At 41.8% G+C, this 25050-nt stretch overlaps 1 protein-coding gene across 2 annotated transcripts; it reads right to left on the reverse strand.

The window, feature by feature from the left end:
* Positions 1-343: 343 nt before the first annotated feature.
* Positions 344-9301, reverse strand: LOC129821279 (protein YIPF5). 2 transcript variants are annotated; one of them, XM_055878761.1, is made up of 6 exons: positions 9201-9301; positions 5988-6110; positions 5585-5751; positions 2838-2983; positions 2482-2663; positions 344-2242 (listed from the first exon to the last, which is right to left on the reverse strand). In XM_055878761.1, the coding sequence occupies exons 2-6, from the start codon at positions 6098-6100 to the stop codon at positions 2080-2082; spliced, it is 771 nt and encodes a 256-aa protein (XP_055734736.1). In that variant the 5' UTR covers positions 6101-6110; positions 9201-9301; the 3' UTR covers positions 344-2079. The 2 variants fall into 2 exon arrangements, with proteins under 2 accessions (XP_055734736.1, XP_055734747.1); XM_055878772.1 differs by having other exon boundaries at positions 9192-9297.
* Positions 9302-25050: the final 15749 nt, after the last annotated feature.

A 25050-nucleotide genomic window follows, 5' to 3' on the forward strand; every position in this document is an offset into this window, starting at 1 on the left:
CATAATCCAAACAATAAGTAAAGATCTTCGATCTCTCAACATACAGACTGATGTTATACAGAAGAGCAGGGCTCTCCAATCCAGTTCCTGGAGATCAGTCTTGTAGTGTTGTTTCGCTGCAACCCTAATCTAGCGCATTGGAGTCTAATAATTAGCTTGTTGATAAGCTGTATCAGGTAGGTTACAACTGGGGTTGGAGCAAAAACCTACAGGAGGGTAGCGCTGCAGGACCAGGATGAATGACCACTGCAGTAGAGAAAAAGATGGTGTTGGTTTCACCATCCCGTCATTACAGGATGAACTCCATTGTTTCCGGCTGAAAGCATGAAAGAATAAAAAAAGATGCATCGACCTATATTTTATTTAGGTAGTGGCCAATAAAACCACACAAGCACGACGCTTTGCCAATTCATCAAGATTTTCAACATGTCAAAAGAACAACATTGGGACTTTTTAGAAGTACAAAACAAATGACACAGTATATAAATACTTGGCCATAAAAGAGTAGCACTATAAATGGCTCTTGGTTGCTTGAATTGCAAAGTATCCCCTTGTGTACAGTTTGTTGAAATAGAAAAGCACTCGATTAATTTTTGCATTATTCATTGGACTATATAAAATGGCATCCCTTCAGGAGCTCAGGTTTAGCACAAAAACAAAGTTATAGGAAAACTGAGAAAAACCACTGATGACCATAAAACCGTGCCTTTCAGGTGACACCTTTGTGCGAAACCAAAATTCACACCCACATTGTAGTCAAAGTGAACAGTAAAAGACTAAAACTATGACAACAGTTAATCAATGCACTCTAGTGTGCCATATCAACCTGCAGCCAAATAACAAGCTCGACAATGCATCATAGTCTTCAGGTGAAAAATAGAAAACCGATCGAATACAAACTTCATGAGAATAATGGTTAAGATACTGAAAATCTCCTAGGATCTGTGAGATACTTCTTGTGTGGTTTGACCGGCCTGTAGTACAATACCATTAAACACAGCTGACCGCCTTGCGACGCCTATTCTGTTCGTGAAAAAAATGTGAATACACAACAAAGTCTTAACAGTTGTTGGCCTTTCTAGGGAGTTTTTCCTAGCCACTGTGCTTCTACACCTGCATTGCTTGCTGTTTGGGGTTTTAGGCTGGGTTTCTGTACAGCACTTTGTGACATCAGCTGATGTACGAAGGGCTTTGTAAATAAATTTGATTTGACAGCACAGTAGGCTAGAGCCCTGCAGTGTGGTTAATGTGATCTTGAACAACAAAATATCTTATAATAAAATTAAAACCTCACAAATATCTATTCATCTTTTTTTTTTTTTTTTTGGACATAACTTGAGTGTGTGCAGTGTTTACACAGCCGTGTCATCGCGCAGGCACTTTGACTGCTTAACGTTTATAATCACAAGCTGCATAACCAACACAGCCCTGGGAGAGGGCTGGAAAATACAATGGAGAATGCCACAAGGCAGAGCTTTGGTCAAGCGGCGCCTCATGTTTCAGCAATTTAAATTGTTCTAAGAAAGCGCTAACGGGACAGAAAATGGAGTGAAAATGATTGCAGGTTTATAAAACACGTCTTTTCAGAGTTGTAAGGAGACCTCTGAGTAGCCAGATGTGTATGTATGAGTGAGAGGGCTGTTGATATAAGAGATAGATTAACTATGCAACAAGGTCTTATTCTAACAACTCAATTTCAAGTCACCTGCTTCAGTTGAATAAAAATGAAAATACCTGTGCAAAACATTTTCTGAAGGCCTCAAAGCTCAAATAAATCTTAGAAACAAAAACACAAAACAGAATAAAGAACAAGTTTTACATTAAATATACGATTGCAGTGGTCCGTGGATGGGTCTTTAGTCCTGAATCGAAAGGGTTTGGAATTGATACTCTACCACTGACCCCTGTCGGCGGGTGTAAAAGAGGAATGGAACTGACAGGGTTTCTGGCCACACCACTGCACTGTGATGGGGGGGGGGGGTGCAGCACAGCAGCTCTTCTTACTGGTCCTCAAGTTAGTTGGGTTTGCTGGGCCGTTTTCCTGCATGGTGTAGATGACAGACAGACGAAGGAGACAGTTCAGAAGACAGAGATGAGGGCAAACACCCCGTAGAGGAGGGCACAGGGGTACGCCACCAGAAGTTGCTGTCCGTCCATGGCCAGGGCCGAGATGAAGATCTTGGAAGCGGAGAAACTGCACCAGCCAATTATCGTGGCTGCGATGATTATTCCAAACATGCCTCTGAAAAAGGTTTAAAAAAGCCAGTTAGATCGGTTGGTAAATTGTTTGGTAAGAAATTGGGCAATTTAATTGTCCACAAACAAAGAGCATCAAAAGTCAGTCATTTTACAGTAGCAAAGGCTCATATTATGTTGTGCACCACCTGTCACTTAGACTCCACAGATCTGCTCTATATAATGTGACAGAGTACCTTACTACACAGACCTAACATCTAGTCTCAGGCCCATGTTTGTTCTTACTGTAAAGAGAAGATGATTCCGAAGCTGGCAAGGAGGATCATGGGTAGCAGGCAGTAGCCCAGTACACTGGCGACACAGCCAAACGACACACCTGTCATGCTCATTAGGTTGAGGAGACAGTACATCCCCAGGCAGCCGATGACACTGATGCCATACACATAGCCAAACTGGATCTTTCCTGTCTGTAGCAGATAGACAGAGACAGGAACACATGGACAACTCATCAGCCATCTGCATTTACAGTCATTTCTTCCCAAGGCAGACAATGCTATTGCACACGGTATAATGACAAATACATACAGATACCATGTACGAGTTCAAGTGCTGTACTGCATCAGTAATAGAATAGTTCTTACCAGAAGTAAGGTGGCTCCGAAGGCCAGACAGAACACCATGGGCCCAGCCAGGTCAGTCTCGTTCATAATGTTACCATCTGCTGCCTTCATGGGGTGGAGCACTGTCAGGGTCTTTTGCCAGATGTGGTCAAAGTTAATGCCCAATTCTGTGAGGTAGAGCAAAAGCATAAATTATATTAAAGCAACGTCAGATATAAGTGAAAGGGTTGGTTGAGAGAAGGGACAACTCATCCTTACAATATAGTCAGAAGAAAAGAGAACCACACAATTCTCTATACCTCCTAGAATGACACTGTTTCAGTTTACATAGGAAATTACAAGCCACAGAAACATTTCTTTTGTATCAAGAGAACACTTCTTTCACTACGACACACCAATGTATCAGATGAACGCTCATCTCCAAAATAAGACCTTACTTGGGAGTAATTTATTAGCTTAGCAGGATGGCCCTGGTGATCCCTGACTGCTGACCCATTTCGTGCACACAACTGGGTCACTCTACTGGTTTAACTAGGTCCTTCCTGTCACAGGGGAGGCCAACACGGACACATATCCCACTAAACCCATCATAGTGCTCCCCCATAGAGACGTATAGAAATCACAACGTTGCATCTGTCCCGTTAGGGCATCTGAGCACGTGGGCAACGCCATTGAGGCCATCTCAAGTTTGAAGTAGTCAATTTTCTTCTACTACTTCTTGAGTAGGTAAACGAACAAAAGGTACATCATGGAGTGTATTGTTTGAATAGGTATGAAGCCAAGATTGGCGATTTACTGCCACCTGCATTCATGGAACGTTTGCTCACAAGTATAATTAATTGACTGATCCCTCCTGATGACCTGGATGGAATTATGTGATCCTTCCTTAAACCATAGGAAGTCCAACCCAGTTAACCACTTCAAAATGGTGAAAGTCCTTCATTGTGCTGCCCATTCTAAAATTGGCTTTTGGGCACCGGAGTCCTCTATAGATCTTGATGTGCTCCCAAGCCAAAAGGATCTGACTCGTTCATTTCTCTAGTCGGAATGTGGACAATCAGAGCCCAGGGCGGTATATGGCTGGGGAAACATACTGTACCTCAACCTAGGGATGGAATACACTATATATACAAAAGTATGTGGACACCGCTTCAAATGAGTGGATTCAGCTATTTCTGCCACACCCGTTGCTGACAGGTGTATAAAATCGAGCACACAGCCATACATTCTCCATAGAAAAATATTGGCAGTAGAATGGCCTTACTGAAGAGGTCATCGCATTTCAAATGTGGCACCGCCATAGGATGGTGCCACATCATACAAGTCAGTTCGTCAAATTTCTGCCCTGCTGGAGCTGCCCCGGTCATAGGTAAACGCTGTTATTGTGAAGTGGAAAGGAGCAACAATGGCACAACCGCGAAGTGGTCGGCCACACAAGCTCACAGAACGGGACCGCCGACTGCTGAAGCGCATAAAAAAATAGTCTGTCCTCGGTTGCAACACTCACTACCTAGTTCCAAACTGCCTCGAAGCAACGTCAACACAGAAACTGTTCGCTGGGAGCTTCATGAAATGGGTTTCCATGGGCGAGAAGTCGCACACAAGCTTAAGATAAACATTGTCAATGAAAAGCATCGGCTGGAGTGGTGGAGGAATAATGGTCTGGGACTGTTTTTCATGGTCTGGGCTAAGCCCCTTAGTTCCAGTGAAGGGAAATCATAACGCTACAGCATACAATGACATTCTAGATGATTCTGTGCTTCCAACTTTGTGGCAACCGTTTGGGGAAGGCCCTTTTCTTTTTCAGCATGACAATGCACAAAGACAGTGCACAAAGCGAGGTGCATACAGAAATGGTTTGTTGTGTGGATGGTGTGGAAGAACTTGACTGGCATGCAGAGCCCTGAACTCAACCCCAGAGCATGTGTCCACATACTTTTTGTTCATGTAGTGTATGACGTACTCCTAATCATCCTGAAATTATAAAAGGTGAATCGAGAAGATTGAAATACAGCTAGTAAACTAAACTGCTGTTTTCGCCAGCATGCTAGGCTAGCTAATGCTATATCCACCCATTGGATTCCATGAAAATGCAATGCCTAGGGTTGGGGTGAGTAGCTACCAAAAGTGTAGTTGAATCCGATGGGTTGCTTTAGCATTAGCTAACCTAGCATGTCGACAAAAACGGCAGACAAATATTTCAATCTTCTTGATTCACCTTTCATCATTTTGATTAGGAGCTATATTCAATCTTTTGCTGAATGGTTACAGATCGCACGATAGAAATGTAAAGGTAATTTCCAACGTTTCCATTTTAAACATGCTGTAACACAGAACTTCCGTGAGACAGATGAAATAGAGCCCTAGGAGTACAACGACATATTCCATCCCTGGATTGAGGAACGTTTCCCCAGCCATATACTGCGCTGGGCTCTGGCTGTCCATTTCCCGGCATAGCACTGATCCGACTCGAGAGAAATGAACGAGAGTCGGATCCTTTTGCCTATGTGATCCCGACCACTCATACCTTGAGAAATGTGTCTTCATTTCATTTCATTTCCTACTTATGAAGCTCCTAATGCTTCAGAGTAAGTCAGAGGTAAAGATCAAATCTAAATGCTTCACCTGGCTTCAACTAGCCAATCCTCTCAGAACAACAAAAGTGCTTAGGGAGGTAGAGGAAAAGGCTTGATTTGTGATCAAGCAATTGAGTTAGCATTCTTTACCACCCCTTTCCCTATGGAGTCTCACCACTTAGTTATCCTTACCCTCCAGCAGCGGGGGCTCGTCATCAAAGCTGCTGCCGTACATGGACTGTGTGGGGGAAGGTGTGAAGGCTGGTGTGGGCTGGTAGATCTGGCCTGTGTAGGGCTGCTGGGGTTGCATCATCCCTGGGGCTGAGTATCCCATCGGTTGGGAGTAGTCATACTGACCCCTGATGGGGAAACATAGGCACACTTCTCAGAAAACCTTTATGGCTGGGTTAAAAACACTATGCCTCAAGCTAGTAAGCTACACATAGGGAACAATACTAACAAAACAGGCCGTTGAGAGAAATTGAGGGAAAAATGCATTGTTTTCAAATTGTTGACAGGCATGTGTATTTTCAGAGCACAGTGAGTTACAGAGTAACTGGGGTCAATGCAAATTCAGCAAGTTGACAAAACATACTGTTTGTAGGGGTCTTCTGTGTTACTGTAGCCATATCCAGCAGGTTGGCCTTGGTCATCTACACTGTAGCTGGACTGGTAGAAATCGGTGTTGAAGTTGTCAAACCCTGACATTTTTGACCGCCTGCAAAAAATAAATAGTTAATGAGCATTGTACAGCTGGAGGAGAAAATTGTGTAAACAGTATTCAATTGATGGCTAGTTTAGCACCGCTTGATGCATTGGTTTCTGGGAAGTTAGTGTGTATTGTTGCCCTTATTCCTTGTATGCTTCTTTTCATGTAGATACGTTTGCTCGCTAAAAACGTAGCATCAAGGGGAAAGCCATTCGATGCAACAAATATACTTGCCCTTGTCACCTGTGGCTAGACAGTCATACTTACCACTAGCTAGCTAAGTTACCTTCCAATCTTAACGGTAGTGGCAAACTTAGCTATATTCAGGAATATAGTGAACATATACCTGGTTGGTTAACTAACTATCCAACTAGCTACCCAACTCTAACGTTAGCTACCTGGCTGTCTAATGTTTGTTTCCAACGGTATTCCCTCTTGATATGTGACTTCAGCTAGCTAGCCATTTAGCTAGTTAAACTAGTGATGTTCAAACTAAGACAATAAGGAAACTAGCTAAACAATGAGTACCGGTACCAAGTCAATGTGCTGGGGTATGAGGTAGTTACAGAAATATGTACAGTACAAGTCAAAAGTTTGGACACATCTACTCATTCAAGTTATTATTATTTTTATTATTTTTACAATTTCCTACAATGTAGAGTAATAGTGAAGACATCAAAACTATGAAATAACACATATGGAATCATGTAGTAACCAAAAAAAAGTGTTAAACAAATCAAAATATATTTTGTATTTGAGATTCTAAGTAGCCACCTTTTGCCTTGATGACAGCTTTGTACACTCTTGGCATTTGCTTAACCAGCTACATGCGGTAGTCACCAGGAATGAATTTCAATTAACAGGTGTGCTTTGTTAAAAGTAAATGTGTGGAATTTCTTTCCTTCTTAATGCGTTTGAGCCAATCAGTTGTGTTGTGACAAGGTAGGGGTGGTATATAGGGTTGCAAAATCGCGGTAACTAAATTTCCAGGTTCTCCAGAAATACAATTTTGAAGATTCCTGGATTTCCTGCTTATTCTAGTTTTCCTACCAGGATTTCTGGAAAACCTGGGAATTTTGCAACCCTAGTGGTATACAGAAGATAGCCCTATTTGGTAAAAGACCAAATCCATATTATGACAAGAACAGCTCAAATAAGCAAAGAGAAACAACAGTCCATTCTTACTTTAAGACATGGTCAGTCAGTGCGAAAAATTAAGAAATTCAAGTAACAGACATCAACATCAACTGTTCAGAGGAGACTGAGTGAATCGGGCTATGGTCGAATTGCTGCAAAGAAAACACTACTAAAGGGCAACAATAATAAGAAGAGACTTGCTTGGGCCAAGAAACACGAGCAATGGACATTAGACCGGTGGAAACCTGTCCTTTGATCTGATGAGTCCAAATTGAGATTTTTGACACCGCCGTGTCTTTGAGACACAGAGTAGGCGAACGGATGATCTCCGCATGTGTGGTTCCCACCGTGAAACATGGAGGTGTGATGGTACTTTGCTGGTGACACTGTCTGTGATTCATTTAGAATTCAAGGCACACTTTAACAGCATGGCTACCACAGCGATACGCCATCCCATCTGGTTTGCGCTTAGTGGGACTATAATTGAATTTTCAACAGGACAATAAACCAACAAACCTCCAAGCTGTGTAAGGGCTATTTGACCAAGAAGGAGTGATGGAATCCTGCATCAGATGACCTGGCCTCCACAATCCCCAGACCTCAACCCAACTGAGATGGTTTGGGATGAGTTGGACTGCAGAGTGCTGGAAAAGCATCCCAAAAGTCTTCAGCATATTGGAACACCTTCAAGAGACTGTTGGAAAAGCATTCCTCATGAAGCTGGTTGAGAGAATGCCAAGAGTGTGCAAAGCTGTCAAGGCAAACTTTGAATATAAAATATATTTGGATTTTTTAACACTTTTTTGGTTACTACATGATTCCATGTGTGTTATTTCATAGTTTTGAGGTGTAGAATGTATTAAATAGTAAATATATTGAACCCCTTGAATGAGTTGGTGTGTCCAAACTTTTCACTGGTTCTGTATGTAAATGTCAATTTTTATTTTGAATACATTTGCTAAAATGTCTATACCTGTTGTTGCTTTGTCATTATGGGGTATTGTGTGTACATCGATGAGGGGAAAAAACGATTTAATACATTTTAGAATAAGGCTGTAATGTAACAAAATATGGAAAAAGTCAAGGGGTCTGAATACTTTCCAAATGCACTGTATTTATGACAATGTAAAACAATACAACCACGCACGTAGATAGTACATTTCAAATCATCGAGGGTGACAAAAGTTTGACAACTTATTTCCATTGTGGCGACTTCATACCCCTCCACAACTGACGTGTAGCACCCACGTTGGTGATGTCTCTACTGCTACTACAGCGCAGAAAGCCCACCACACATCAGTGTAGAACAGTAGTCATCTCCACTACGAGCTCTGACATTTTCAGAATGGGGGTCAGGTCTCATTGATCAAGCAGCCGGGGCTGAGATGTATCTTTTAAACGCAAACTTCAGCCAGCTATTTAGCGAAACCAGACAAGTCAACATGCCATCAGTCCTGCAAGTCCGTGGATAGCTAGGTGAGTTAACGTTAGCTAGCAAGCACGTTAAACATGTGGGGCAATATTTGATTAAATAATTTGCCGTCTAACGTTAGCTGGTTAGCTAGGTAGTTTAATAAAACTGGTATTTAACGTCAGCTAGCTAACTAGACAAATGTATTCCAAGTTAGCTGGCTAACTGGATGCCTAACTAGTTTACGTAGACAATCAGGGTGGCTAGCTAACGTTGGCTAGCTAGTTAGAGCAGACTAATAAAGGAATGTAGCCTCGTAATTTACCCGACTGATTACCATACCACTGCACTACCTATAGTATAAGTCTGGAAATTATATCTAGTTACAATTGACATCCGTGCAGTTATAATGTAACGTTAAGCTCGCGGGAACAGGCGGCTTCGCGACGCTAAAATTAATGTGTGCCTCGACACAATATTTAACCAAGCTATTAAAAATAAAGTGTTTTACTATTACATGGATTTTACTAAGCAATACTAACCGCCGTTACCTGCAACGATGAACAATTCAACACTGGACTCCGCCAACTTCGTTGCTAGATACGTGTCAGGAGAAAACTAAAGGAATGTTTTTCCGGGTCTTCTTCTTCTATGGTATTTGGCGGTCAGGAAATATAGATTGGAGGTGCATAGTGCCACCTACTGTGTGGGGTGAAAACTGGGGAACTTTAACGCAGAAAAACAGGGAAATAGGGAAAGGGTGAAAAAGGTTGGATGGGGAGCGTCGCTACTCATTTACCCCCCTCCCCCATTACCTCCATTCACAATTATGTCAAGTATCTTATATTTCTTGATGACTTGACTTGTACAATTTATCATTTATTTAAAATGTATTGCCATTGCTTCCTCATTTGCACTTGCTCCTTCAACTATTAGCACTGCCTCTGCATAGGAGACCTGGTGGACAGCCCGGATATTTGCTACTTCAACCTCCTTCGCTCTTACCGGGCACTCCTGGAAGTCGGGAGCATTGTATCCACTGATTCTTCCTCGACATATTTATTCCATCTGCACAAACTTGCCATGTGGCTAAACATTTTACATTTAAGACACTACAATGGTCTATTCGTGGTTTTGACCCTTTCTGCACTGCTCTCACCATGAAAACTTCAATCTGTCTCACTCGCACGGTACATTTCTGATCCCCCATAATTGAAATACTCCACTTTCTCCACCGAAACTACACACTCTTTTGTCCCATGCCCATCTGCACACCTCATAATCTCCCTCCTACATGCTGGCGCTTGAAACACTGTAGTGGGTTCGGAAACAAAAACTCACAGGACTTTATCCGGCAAACACTTTGCATCAAAACTCAAGACAGACTTGGTATCCTCAGTCTCTTGCTCACCACCGGGTCTGCGTTGCACCAAACGGCGTGTATCACAGACACCGGGGATCCCCATTGAGGATTGGGTTAGTAACTGAAAGGTTGCGAGATTGAATCCCCGAGCTGACAAGGTAAAAAATCTGTCACTCTGCCCCTGAACAAGGCAGTTAACCCACTGTTCCTAGGCAGTCATTGTAAATAAGATTTTGTTATGAACAAACTTGCCTAGTTAATTAAAAAAATAAAATAATTATCACTCCTTTCAGCTGTGCTCTGCTCCAGAGAGCAAAGCAGGACACAGATTTCGTCCTGAGGCTTGAAACGTGCAGTGCCCTCTCCATCTGAGCAGCAGACAAAAAAATAAATAAAATCAATAGAAGTTGACCATTGAATATTTTGACCGAATTGACAGAACTCTAAGCAAAAGGGTTTTTATTTAACGTACAATGTGTAGAAACTATGAGAATAGAAAGGTTCATCACTTTTGTATAACATCACAGCGGAAAACTATACGGCAGCTAGAAATTAAAAGTGGATGTTCTTCAGAAATAGATGGGAGGGGTTGAGGGTAGCTGAAGGCTGAGACAAAAGGCTGAGACTTTTCGAGGCAGTCACACAATTCTGTTTAATGTGGATGCAAGGGTTATTATTGTGGTGGTTGCTGACATTAAATGAGTGCGGAGACTTTTCTTTATCTTCGGTAAGCATTGCATTCATTTACCACTGGCATCTTTAGTAGGAGGAGCATTTTTCTGTGCACTTATTCTGAGGAAACAAAATAACACATTCCATTGGTAAAAACTTGATCATTAGTTTATGATGCTCCATTGACATTTGAGAAAAGGACAACTAGAATTGGATTAATTTGATGCCAGTTCATGGTATCCACTACCGAGAGATTTGAAAGGCCTTGATGACATCCGGAAAAACTTGCCCAGGAGAAGGGAAGGAAAACTGAAAACAGACCTATCACTGATAGCACCATGTATCCCTTAGAGTGTAATAGTTAATTAAGACATAATAATGGCCTTGTTTCCACCAAGACTTTCTCCCAAAGCTAACATTCACTGTTATATTAAGCAAATTAGATAAGCAAATTCTAAATAAAAGACATGTCCCTGACAGGCTCCTGGACCATACAAACAAAAGAGAAGACGGGAAGAAAGAAGGAAAAGAAAACAGCAAACAGCCTTGGTAGTAGCGATAGCAGACCCATATATCCCCTAGTGTTTAAAGCGAACGTGGCAGGTCCCCTGACGGGAACAGAGCGGGTGCTAAGCAACATCCTCTGCATGATCTCCCAAATCAACAGGGTTTATGTCCTAGAAGCTGGGATGATACCACTTTTCCAAAGAGTGGCCACATATCTAAAGCCCCCCAATGGGAGACACCACAGAACTATTCCTGCTGGTAAATGTGCCATAAAACTACAGGAAATGCAACACAAGGGAATGGGATTCCACTGTTTCTACAGTGCTGTAAATTGTTAATGTTTCAAGGCCCCGTGCCCCCTGTCTCTAATAGTGTGCACTTATAACAGCCAGTTTGAAAGTGCATAGCTTATCCCACCATTCAAGCAACCACAGACAACACAAATTGCTGACTGTGCGAAGTTAGTTATGTGACCTCTTAATTATACAGCTGACGTACAGAATGAAAGACGGCTATGAACAAACACAAGCTGGTGAGTGAATACATAAGCAAGCTAGTTAATAGGCAAATGAAAATGTAAGTAACATACATGAATTTCATGAAAAAACTGTCTGTGCCATAGGCTATTGTTCGCTAATGTCATTCGTAGGCGGCTATAAGAGACCCGTATGGTCACTACATATTATGTGTAATGAGGTGGGGTTTCAGGTGTCTCCGGAAGGTGGAGTCAATCACCACCTTCCGGAGACACCTGAAACCCCACCTCTTTAAGGAATACCTAGGATAGGATAAAGTAATCCTTCTAACCCCCCCCCCCCTTAAAATATTTAGATGCACTATTGTAAAGTGGTTGTTCCACTGGATATCATAAGGTGAATGCACCAATTTGTAAGTCGCTCTGGATAAGAGCGTCTGCTAAATGACTTAAATGTAAATGTAAATGTAATGAACTGTCCACCAGCCATCTCCCACCTCCCACCCTAATAGAATGCAGTCAATCTGCAAGTATCTCTAAACCGTCATCATGTATTCTGATCATAGAATATGCTATCAACAGATAGCATTGCGAACTTAGAACACTAATTAATGAATAATGTCATCCTGCTCAACTATGGCAACTTGGCAACCAACCAGGATTCCAAAATCTGGGGGCCGAGACCCGACGCCCAGCGGCATCAGATGCGCATTGTATATAACAACAATGGGCGTGTATTCACTTTTGTTTCCTATTGCCTTTCTGTTTACTCCAATCTGGCGTAGCCGGCAGCCGGGGACCCTTCCCTGCAACTGCAGCAGGCTCCTTCATTAGACAACAGGATGATGGCCCTGCACTTGTTTTGAGAGAGCTGCTAGCGTTGGGACTAGCACTCCAATTTCTTTCCCTGTCTTGCGCTCCCACTTATTTCAGCTCCAGGAGCGCCTGCAAAAGCCATTAATGTGCACTAGGCTCCATTTTAAAGCTGCTTCTCTCTGGGGAGAACTCTGGACCCAGTTTAGTAGAGAAAATTGCCTGCCAAAGTGTAGGGAGCAGCCATGGAGAAGGGCTTAGGAAACCTGGTGCGGCAGCACCCTCGTTAGAAAATTCCTGTCACAAATGTGCAGGGTAAATACACTGTATTGTCTCCAGTCCATTGTGTACTGAAGTCAAATCAAGTCTACAATTATACAAGGGAACACTACACTAGAACTGCTAGTTTGAGAGGATAGTGAATAGAAGAAATGGAGAGACATTTCTTTCAGAAGAGACTCCTGATGATTTTATTAGTCACTATGCACACAAAGAAACATGCAACCAAGTACAAATCTAATACATTTTTATTTGTCACATGCACCGAATACAAAATACAAAATGACCTCCAGCAGGCCACAGATGTGCAAGTGTTTGCTCAAACGTTTAGAAACAGACTCCATGAGGGTGGTATGAGGGCCCGACGTCCACAGTTGTCCTGGCACCACACTGCTCTGACCTTGTCCCTGTAGGCTGTCTCAGGCCTACCACCGTCATGTCTTCAGCCAACTTGCTGATGGTGTTGGAGTCATGCGTGGCTACGCAGTCGTGGGTGAACAGGGAGTACAGGAAGGGACTAAGCACACACCCTGAGGGGCCCCTGTGTCAAGGATCAGCGTGGTGGAGGTGTTGTTGCCTACCTTCACCACCTTGGAGCCCAGGATCCAGTTGCAGAGGGAGGTGTTCAGTCCCAGGGTCCCCACCTTGGTGATGAGCTTGGAGGGGACTATGGTGTTGAACGCTGAGCTGTAGTCTATGAACAGCATTCAAACATAGTTATTGAGATTGTGTTATCTGTGGATCTGCTGGGGTGGTATGCAAATTCAAATCAAATCAAATTGTATTTGTCACATACACGTGTTTAGCAGATGTTATTGCAGGTGTAGCGAAATCCTTGTGTTTCTAGCTTCAACAGTGCAGCAATATCTAACAAGTAATATCTAACAATACGCACAATCTAAAGTAAAGGAATGGAATTAAGAATATATAAATATTTGGATGAGCAATGTCAGAGCGGCATTGACTAAGATACAGTAGAATAGGACAGTATATACATATGAAAAGAGTAATGCAAAATATGTAAACATTATTAAAGTGACTAGTGTTCCAATTATTAAAGTGGCCAATGATTTCAAGTCTATGTACAGGGCAGCGGCCTCTAATGTGCTAGTGATTGCAATTTAACAGTCTGATGGCCTTGAGATAGAAGTTGTTTTTCAGTCTCTCTGTCCCAGCGTTCATGCACATGTATTGACCTCGCCTTCTGGATGATAACGGGGTGAACAGTGTGGTTGGGTGGTTGTTGTCCTTGATAATCTTTTTGGCCTTCCTGTGACATCGGGTGATGTAGGTGTCCTGGAGGGCAGGTAGTTTGCCCCTGATGATGCGTTGGGCAGACCGCACCACTCTCTGGAGAGCACTGCAGTTGTGGGCAGTGCAGTTGCTGTACCAGGCAGTGATACAGCCTGACAGGATGCTCTCAATTGTGCATCTGTAAAAGTTTGTGAGGGTTTTAGGTGCCACGCCAAATTTATTCAGCCTCCTGAGGTTGAAGAGGTGCTATTGCGCCTTCTTCACAACACTGTCTGTGTGGGTCGACCATTTCAGTGTGTCAGTGATGTGTACGCCTAGGAAATTGAAGCTTTCCACCTCCTCCACTGCAGTCTCATCGATGTGGTTAGGGGGGGTGCTCCCTCTGCTGTTTCCTGAAGTCGATGATTAGCTCCTTTGTTTTGTTGACGTTGGGTGAGAGGTTATTTTCCTGGTATCACACTCCAAGGGCCCTCACCTCCTCCCTGTAGGCTATCTCGTCATTGTTGGTAATCAGGCCTACTACTGTTGTGTCGTCTGCAAACTTGATGATTGAGTGGGAAGCGTGCATGTGTAACAGTAGAACTTTAGTACGTCCCCTCGCCCCGACGCGAACCAGGGACCCTCTATACACATCAACAACAGTCACCCACGAAGCGTCGTTACCCATCGCTCCACAAAAGCCGCGGCCCTTGCAGAGCAAGGGGAACCACTACTTCTAGGTTTCAGAGCAAGTGACATAACCGACTGAAAGGCTGCTAGCGCGCACCACCGCTAACTAGCTAGCCATTTCACATCCGTTACACTCACCCCCCTTTCGACCTCCTCCTTTTCCGCAGCAACCAGTGATCCGGGTCAACAGCATCAATGTAACAGTTTTAACTTTAGACCGTCCCCTCGCCCCGGGCGCGAACCAGGGACCCTCTGCACACATTAACAACAGTCACCCACGAAGCATCGTTACCTATCGCTCCACAAAAGCTGCGGCCCTTGCAGAGCAAGGGGAACCACTACTTCAAGGTCTCAAAGCAAGTGACGTAACCGATTGAAACGCTATTAGCGCGCACCACCGCTAACTAGCTAGCCATTTCACATCCGTTACACATGGCCACGCAGTCATGGGTGAACAAGGAAAACAGAAGGGGGCTAAGCACGCATCCTTGTGGGAACCCAGTGTTGAGGATCAGTGAGTGGAGGTGTTGTTTACTACCTTCACCACCTGGGGGCAGCCCGTAAGGAAGTCCAGGACCCAGTTGCACACACTAAAGTCAATGAACAGCATTCTTACATATGTATTTCTACATAGAATTGGAATGGGTCCAGGGTGTCTGAGTTGATGGTGTTGATGTGTGTCATGACCAGCCTTTCAAAGCACTTCATAATTACAGATGTGAGTGCTCCAGGGCGATAGTCATTTAGGCAGGTCACCTTGGAGTTCTTGGGACCAGGGACAATGCTGATTAGCTTGAAACATATTGGGATTACAGACCCTGAAGAAGGCACTGCGTGCCAAAATGTTGGTTGCTATACCCATGAAATGTTTGGGAGCATAATTAGTGTGGGACTTTCTTTCTTTTTGTAGTTTAGGGCAGGGGTCATCAACTATATTCAGCTGCAGGCCGATTCTTTTCTTGAGCGGATTGTCAATTACAAATAATTTGTAGACTGCAAGAAGTCCAAACAGACATGTTTGACTAAAACATAATAATTTCAAACTTTGCTTACATTTGTATACAATCATTTGTCTCTCTGTTTTGAGTGGGAAAACTTGGGTGTCACGCCCTAACCATAGAGAGCCCTTGGTTCTCTATGGTGTTGTAGGTCAGGGCGTGACTAGGGGGGTGTTTTAGTTTTCCTATTTCTATGTCGGTGTGCTTGGTATGGTTCCCAATTAGAGGCAGCTGTTTATCGTTGTCTCTAATTGGGGATCATACTTAAGTTCTCCATTGTTCCCACCTGGATTGTGGGATATTGTTTGTGTGAGTGTTTTTGTGCACTACGACGTTCACGTTTCGTTGTTTGTTTCTTGTTTTCTTGAAGTTTCACGTTTAATAAAGACGCTGCGCCTTGGTCCGTCTTTAATCACGAGTGTGACATTGGGAACTAATTTATTTTATTCCTTGTGTTTTTACAGTCTTTTATGTCTAACAACGAAAAAAAGTACATACACTACAGGTCAAAAGGTTTAGAACACCTACTCATTCAAGGGTTGATATTTATTTTTACTAATTTCAACATTGAGACTAATAAGGAAGACATCACAACTATGAAATAACACATATGGAATCATGTAGTAACCAAAAATGTGTAAAACAAGTCAAAATATATTTTATATTGTTCAAAGTAGCCACCCTTTGCCTTGATGACAGCTTTGCACTCTCTTGGTATTATCTCAACCAGCTTCACCTGGAATGCTTTTCCAAAAGTCTTGAAGGAGTTCCCACTTCTGCTGAGCACTTTTTGGCTGCTTTTCCTTCACTCTGGAGTCCAACTCATCCCAAACTAGGTCGGGTGATTGTGGAGGCCAGGTCATCTGATGCAGCACTCCATCCCTCTCCTTCTTGGTAAAGTAGCTCTTACACAGCCTGGAGGTGTGTTGGGTCATTATCCTGTTGAAAAACAAATGATAGTCCCACTAAGCCCAAACCAGATGGGATGGTGTGTTGCTGCAGAATGCTGTGGTAGCCATGTTGGTTAAGTGTGCCTTGAATTCTAAATAAATCACTGACAGTGTCACCAGCAAAGCACCATTACACCTCCTCCTCCATGCTTTACAGTGGGAACCACACATGTGGAGATAATCTGTTCACCTACTCTGCGTCTCACAAAAACGCAGCGGATGGAACCAAAAATCTCAAATTTGGACTCATCAGACCAAAAGACAGATTTCCACCAGTCTAATGTCCATTGTTTATGTTTATTGGTTCAAGCAAGTCTCTTATTATTGGTGTCCTTTAGTAGTGGTTTCTTTGCAGTAATTTGACCAAGAAGACCTGATTCATGCAGTCTCCTCTGAACAGTTGATGTTGAGATGTTTCTGTTACTTGAACTCTATGAAGCATTTATTTGGGCATCAACTTCTGAGGCTGGTAACTCTAATGCAATTATCCTCTGCAGCAGAGGTAACTCTGGGTCTTCCTTTCCTGTAGCGGTCCTCATGAGAGCCAGTTTCATCATTGCGCTTGATGGTTTTTGCGACTCCACTTGAAGAAACTTCATCAAAGTTCTTGAAATATTCCTGGATTGACTGACCTTCATGTCTTAAAGTAATGATGGACTTATTTTTTTTTTGCTTATTTGAGCTGTTCTTGTCATAATATGGACTTGGGCTTTTACCGAATAGGGCTATATTCTGTATACCACCCCTACTTTGTCACAACACAACTGATTGGCTCAAACGCATTAAGAAGGAGACATTCCACAAATTAACTTTTAACAAGGCACACCTGTTAATTGAAATGCATTTCAGGTGACTACCTCATGAAGCTGGTTGCGAGAATGCCAAGAGTGTGCCAAGCAGTCATCAAGGCACAGGGTGGCTACTTTGAAGAATCTAAAATATATCAAATATATTTTGATTTATTTAACACTTTTTTGGTTACTACATGATTCCATATGTGTTATTTCATAGTTTTGAGGTCTTGACTATTATTCTACAATGTAGAAAATAGTATAAATAAAGAAAAACCCTACCACTTTTGACTGGTACCGTATATATACACAGCTGAAGTTGGAAGTTTACATACTCCTCAGCCAAATACATTTAAACTCAGTTTTTCACAATTCCTGACATTTAATCCTAGTAAATATTATAGTCTTAGGTCAGTTAGGATCATCGCTTTTAAGAATGTGAAATGTCAGAATAATAGTAGAGAGAATTATTTATACCAGCTTTTTATTTCTTTCATCGCTTTCCCAGCGGATCAGAAGTTTACATACACTCAATTAGTATTTGGTAGCATTGCCTTTAAATTGTTTAACTTGGGTCAAATGTTTCGGGTAGCCTTCCACAAGCTTCCCACAATAAATTGGGTGAATTTTGGCCCATTCCTCCTGACAGAGCTGGTGTAACTGAGTCAGGTTTTTAGGCCTCCTTGCTCGCACACGCTTTTTCAGTTCTGCCCGCACATTTTCTATAGGATTGAGGTCAGGGCTTTGTGATGGCCACTCCAATACCTTGACTTTGTTGTCTTTAAGCCATTTTACAACAACTTTAGAAGTATGCTTGGGGTCATTGTCCATTTGGAAGACCCATTTGTGACCAAGCTTCAACTTCTTGACTGATGTCTTGAGATGTTGCTTCAATATATCCACATAGCATCATGAGGCAGGAAAACTATCTATTTTGTGAAGTGCACCAGTCCCTCCTGCAGCAAAGCACTCCAACAACATGATGCTGCCAGCCCCGTGCTTCAAGGTTGGGATGGTGTTCTTCGGCTTGCAAGCTTTCCCCTTTTTCCTCCAAACACAACGATGGTCATTATGGCCAAACAGTTCTATTTTTGTTTCATCAGACCAGAGGACATTTCTCCAAGACGTACGATCGTTGTCCCCATGTGCAGTTGCAAACCATAGTCTGGGTTTTTATGGCGGTTTTGGAGCATTGGCTTCTTCCTTGTTGAGCGGCCTTTCAGGTTATGTCAATATAGGACTTGTTTTACTGTTGATATAGATACTTTTGTACCCGTTTCCTCCAGAATCTTCACAAGGTCCTTTGCTGTTGTTCTGGGATTGATTTGCACTTTTCGCACCAAAGTACGTTCATCTCTAGGAGAAGAAAGGGTCTCCTTCCTGAGCGGTATGACAGCTGCGTGGTCCCATGGTGTTTATACTTGCGTGCTGTTGTTTGTACAAATGAACGCGGTACCTTCAGGGGTTTGGAAATTGCTCCCAAGGATGAACCAAACTTGTGGAGGTCTACAAAAATTTTTCTGAGGTCTTGGCTCATTTCTTTTGATTTTCCCATGATGTCAAGCAAAGTGACACTGAGTTTGAAGGTAGGCCTTGAAATACATCCACAGGTACACCTCCAATTTACTCAATTGACGTCAATAGCATATCAGACGCTTCTAAAGCCATGACATCATTTTCTGGAATTTCCAAGCTGTTGAAAGGCACAGTCAACTTAGTGTATGTAAACGTCTGTCCCACTGGAATTATGATACAGTGAGTTAAAAGTGAAATAATCTGTCTGTAAACAATTGTTGGAAAAATGACTTGTGTCATGCACAAACTAATGTCCTAACCGACTTGAAAAAACTATAGTTTGTTAACAACAAATGTGTGGAGTGGTTGAAAAATAGAGTTTTAATTACTCCAACCTAAGTGTAAGTCAACTTCCGATTTCAACTGTATACATACAGTGGGGAGAACAAGTATTTATACACTGCCGATTTTGCAGGTTGTCCTACCTACAAAGCATGTAGAGGTCTGTAATTTGTATCATAGGTACACTTCAACTGTGAGAGACGGAATCTAAAACAAAAATCCAGAAAATCACATTGTATGATTTTTAAGTAATTAATTTTCATTTTATTGCATGACACACTGGTAAGTATTTAATACATCAGAAAAGCAGAACTTAATATTTGGTACAGAAACCTTTGTTTGCAATTACAGAGATCATACGTTTCCTGTAGTTCTTGACCAGGTTTGCACACACTGCAGCAGGGATTTTGGCCCACTCCTCCATACAGACCTTCTCCAGATCCTTCAGGTTTCGGGGCTGTCACTGGGCAATACAGACTTTCAGCTCCCTCCAAAGATGTTCTATTGGGTTCAGGTCTGGAGACTGGCTAGGCCACTCCAGGACCTTGAGATGCTTCTTACGGAGCCACTCCTTAGTTGCTCTGGCTGTGTGTTTCGGGTCGTTGTCATGCTGGAAGACCCAGCGACGACCCATCTTCAATGCTCTTATTGAGGGAAGGAGGTTGTTGGCCAAGATCTCACGATACATGGCCCCATCCATCCTCCCCTCAAAACGGTGCAGTCATCCTGTCCCCTTTGCAGAAAAGCATCCCCAAAGAATGATGTTTCCACCTCAATGCTTCACGGTTGGGATCAGTTCTGTTTAACTCACAGACAAAAGATTTACAGTTTTGGAAACTTCAGAGTGTTTTCTATCCTAATCTGACAATTATATGCATATTCTAGTTTCGGGGGCTGAGAAATAGGCAGTTTCAAATGGGTACGTTTTTTATCCAAAAACAAAAATATCGCCCCCTAGTCTTTTAAACTGACTTGCCTAGTGAAATAAAATATTTATTTTTTTAACGATGATTAGATACAGTATTATGCACCCAGTCCGTCAGAGTATTTATGCTTTATCATTATGGTCTAAGACTGCTACTGAGATACTTAGAACACATACTGTAATGTCCTCCATTGGATCTGGACAAGGCCAGCTGAATCTGGATTTCGAGGAAATACACAAATAATCGCTTTCAAACAGCACTCTGTCTGTCCTCCTGAACCTACTTTCACGTATTACATTTAGAGTTCACGCCACCTTTTCACGAGAGGAAAATAACATGTTTTCACTTCACGTGAATTTCGAGTTTACATCTGAAAAACAATCAAGTGAAAATCACATGTGCAGTTTCACATGTAGGAAAACTCCTCTTGTGAAAATCTTACTTTCACATGTGGAATTGCAAGTTCACATGTGGGGGTGATTTGTGTTTTTCTCCTAACGTGAAAAATCCAGCAGCGTTGCAGTTCTTGACACACTCAAACTGGTGCGCCTGGCACCTACTACCATACCCCTTTCAAAGACACTTAAATATTTTGTCTTGCCCATTCACCCTCTGAATGGCACACATACACAATCCGTGTCTCAATTCTCTCAAGGCTTAAATATATTTATTTACCCTGTCTCCTCCCCTTCACCTCTGATTGGAGGGGATTTAACAGGTGACATCAACAAGGGATCGTAGCTTTCACCCGGATTCACCTGGTCAGTCTATGTCAAGGAAAGAGCAGGTGTTCCCTAATGTTTTGTACACTCAGTGTACATGTATGCTTAGCTCTACCACTTGAGAGAGGCATTCGAAGTGTTAATGCTGCAGGCTTGCACCTCTCTTTGTATATTGGTCCATGACCGTTGGGAGAAGCTAAGTGAAAAGAACAGAGACGCTAGCTCTCCGTGTCTCCTTATTTTTTATCCTGTTTTCCAGTTTGTACACATGGGTTACATTTTCAAAATCTAGAGATAACATGATTAACTAAACTATGAGTTTTCTGGGCATTTTGATGTATAATTTAATTGTTTTGACTAAGTGAAAAACTAGTGAGATTTTCCCACTTACATGTGTAGCCTAGCTACGTAGCTAACTAGCTCAAATTTGTATGTAAGTCAATGTGAACGTTTCAGATGATTTTTTACATTTTCGTTTGAAATGTTTTGGCTCTTAAAATCCATAAGAGTTAATTGACACGTCAATCTAATTAACATAAATACAAAATCCCCAACAACATCTGTCTGTTTACGCTAGAGGTATCTTTTTTTTGGATGGGCTGTGTCTGTCTCAATCAACCGCATCCACTTATGTCAACCTTCTGCATCTGTGGTAAATTTGGCAGAGCTAGAGCACTGTTTGTCAGACCAGGAGACCCCCCTCCCACACACACAACCGCTTAGACTTTTAGGGTTTAAATGAGTGTATTTACACATGCACATGTGAACCACTCTAATGCTATGTATTTAAGAAGGTTACTTTTTAGGATGTTTGTATCTAATGGTTGCCTGCTAATTGTTAACTGCTAGCTAGCTTTGTGATAGGGGAGAGCTAGCCTTCCATTTTGTCCTAGCTATTTTTTGCTTCTGTTATTGTTAGCTGTCCATTGGTTTTTGTAACATTTAGTACACAGGCCCAAAAGGGATCTTAATATATTTGAAAATGTGTGAATGTGTTTTCTTTTGTAATGAATGTAAACAGATATTTTTCTACTAAGAGATGATTTTGAAATAGGGCTGTCAGAGTTAATCAGTTAACTCAAGTTAACGTTTGGTCATTTTATTTTATATTAAAACAATTTTCTCGTGATTAATCACATTGTCTGAAAGCGTTCCAAATACACTGAAAACATCCAAAATACATAATATATATAGCTAAGAAAACTATGCAATATCAAAACAAGTTGACATTGAGGTTAAAGAAAGTGTGCTTTATCAATTTATTTGATTTTGCTTACCATTATTTTGGACAAAATCAAGACTTCAATATTCCTTGATTTTATTTTGTAAAAATCTTAAGTAACAGCTCAATTTGATTGAATTCTTAATTTGTGATTAATTGTTATTAACCACAGCAAATCCTGGGATTCTCTCGATTACATTTTTAAACGTTTGACAGCCCTATTTTGAATTGAACAGTAAATATTCTGAGATTAAGAGAAATGTATAATAAATATACAGGTAACTGCCAAAATAAAGCAAACACCAACATGAAGTGTCTTAATAGGGCGTTGGGCCACCACGAGCCAGAACAGCTTCAATGCACCTTGGCGTAGATTCTACAAGTGTCTGGAACTCTGTTGGAGGAACGCAACACCATTCTTACCAAAGCACAAATGTGAAACTTCGAATATCACATGTGAAATGTTGGGAAAGCACATGTGTCTGAGTCATGTGAGAAATCCATGTAAAACCTCACACATACAGTAAATGTCCGAAAACCACGTATCTGACTCTTGAAAAGATTTTTTTTTTTATTCTTCTTCACATTGGGATTTGTTCATGTGTGATTTTCACCTTTTTTTCTGAGGGTAATACCAACCTGACAACCAGCTGGCTTATTGCACAGACACAATCCCCCCAATAACTATTATCAGGTTCACTGATAGGTGCTGAAAAAGGGACATGCTGCCATCTATCTGCTTCTCAGCTCTATAGTCAGTTTTTCCTCCCAGGAGCCGGTTCCTCTTGAATCTCCCTTTATAAAAACCCATAAAATTAGCAGTTTCACATGTAAGAAAACTCTTAACTGTGGAAATCTCACTTTCATATGTGGAATTGCAGATTCACATTTGGGGTTGAAATAATGTTATGGTAGCAATGTTTCCACCGGTGGAATTAGGGTGACCACATTCAAAACGCCCAAATGCAGGAAATAAATGTGTGAAAAAGTCACATATGGGGGAAAAAAAATTTCAGGAGGGGAAACCACATGTGAAAAATATACATGTGAAACTTCACTTGTCTGAACCACGTGTCTGACCACAAAACAAAGAAAGCGATTTGTTCACACATGTCCGAAAACCATGTTTTTTTTCACATGATTTCTTTGATGCTTTTTTGTAAGAGCTCACCCACATGGTTCTGAGGTGCCCCAATCCCCTGCTTCAAGTGGCTGAAGCAGTGCAATGAAATGCAGAGCGGGATTCATCTGGGCATAAAGCACGCAAGTACACTCCCCGAAATCATGCTGAAGTGAATGAGCAAGTCATCGTACATCATAGGCTCTGTCTGGAGAGATGTGAGTGAGTAGGGGGCCTCTCTGATATACTTCCATTAAGCCCCCTCCATAGAGGGGTTGTGGTTTGAGAGGAAGCCAATGGTAAAGTAGATCTAGACCAGCTCCTCGGTGTCTGATGATGATAGATTATTCTGCTAAGTAAACTTACCTAAGTTCTTATTGAACATAACCTTTCAGTTCTGCATGGAGAGACAAGAAATGGAAATAAAAGAGCATAATGTTGATTTCCAATGTATCTCATTTGAAACTTCCATAGCCCTACTACACCAACAGTATAACACCTTACAGATGGTCATACCCCTTTAAATAGCAGCACATGACGTTGTATTTATGATTACAGCCATGGCCTACTTCTGACTGAGTGCACAGAGGTCTCAGGAAGGCCCACTCTCTGAGGAGCAGCAGGTCTTCAGAAATACCACAGGACAACATTAAGTAGAAAAACAGACATTTAGGGTGGACTTTTTTTTTAAAGAGGGCAATTGTATCATCTCTTCCATTTACTGTATAGGCCTTTTGAGGTAGCCGAGTATCATCCAGCGTAAACCACTGGAGCGGTTTTTAACCACTTGATGAAAGTTCCAAAGGGGAAGAATCCATCAATTATTAAAATTGGTGGTAGGTTCTTCTGAAATGAAAGTGCTCAGAATGAGAGGAGAGTATCTCTCCTCTCAGTTTTAGTAGGCCTTTCCTGCAGTCAAATGACCTAGTGGCCTCATGGGTGGATGTTATTCATCTTTTTCATAATTTCATAAATAATCAATATTATAAAAAATCAAATAAAAACTGAAAATGTGGTGTTTCTATGTCAAACGGTTTTGTTATATTTCAGTCTTCTGTGATGTATATAAAGTGTAATATTGGGATGCAAGCACAACATTTCACTACTTTATCTGACATGGTACAGGTTTCTTCCTTTTAAAGCCCATAACCATGTGTGTGAGGTGTATGCTTTTGTTTCAAAGTAGATTTGTTTTAAGACTACTAAGAAACCCTCTGTGTGACCCTGATTTAGCCCACTGCAGTAAAAGGTTCTTGTGGGATACTGGGCAATATGAACACCCATTAACAATGACTGCTGGGATGGCCAACCAAGTCCAAATCCAAAGAGTGAACTTATATCTAATAAAGGAGCAGCAGTATTACCTTTTGTTATGAAATGGATGCCTAGATGCAGTTATCTTGAACATATTGTGGAGTTATACCCAACATGACGTGGCTGGGTACTTGTGCTGTGCAGTCTTGGCTTATAAAACCAATCGCATTTACCCCTGTCCGTGAAAAAGTAGGCCTAATTATTTTTGTATCAATAATTGCCTTATTCCCCTCAAACACTTATCTCTGAGATAACTATTTCCACTCTCGTATCAACAAATTTAGAGACATTAAGACAGTCTACAACACGTTGAGTTTCAACAAACAGAATGCTAAAATGGGCACGTGCCGCAAGCTAGAGCTGCATGCAAGGTGCCTGTGAGCTGGTGGAGCTGTCCGTGGTCCTGAAATGATTTTTATTTTAGAGCGTCGAACATAACTGCAAGAGGCGCTGTTGCATAATCAGAATG

Source organism: Salvelinus fontinalis, chromosome 2 (assembly GCF_029448725.1).
Source record: "Salvelinus fontinalis isolate EN_2023a chromosome 2, ASM2944872v1, whole genome shotgun sequence".
Classification (NCBI taxonomy): domain Eukaryota; kingdom Metazoa; phylum Chordata; class Actinopteri; order Salmoniformes; family Salmonidae; genus Salvelinus; species Salvelinus fontinalis.

What these genes read in the sequence shown, in the direction of transcription:
- LOC129821279 (XM_055878761.1), bottom strand. Translation starts at nt 6,100, where the DNA reads ATGTCAGGGTTTGACAACTTCAACACCGATTTCTACCAGTCCAGCTAC. An exon ending in ACAGAAGACCCCTACAAACA is followed by an intron (nt 5,752 to 5,987) that starts GTATGTTTTGTC and finishes TTTCCCCATCAG; the next exon opens with GGGTCAGTATGACTACTCCC. An exon ending in CGAGCCCCCGCTGCTGGAGG is followed by an intron (nt 2,984 to 5,584) that starts GTAAGGATAACT and finishes TCTACCTCACAG; the next exon opens with AATTGGGCATTAACTTTGAC.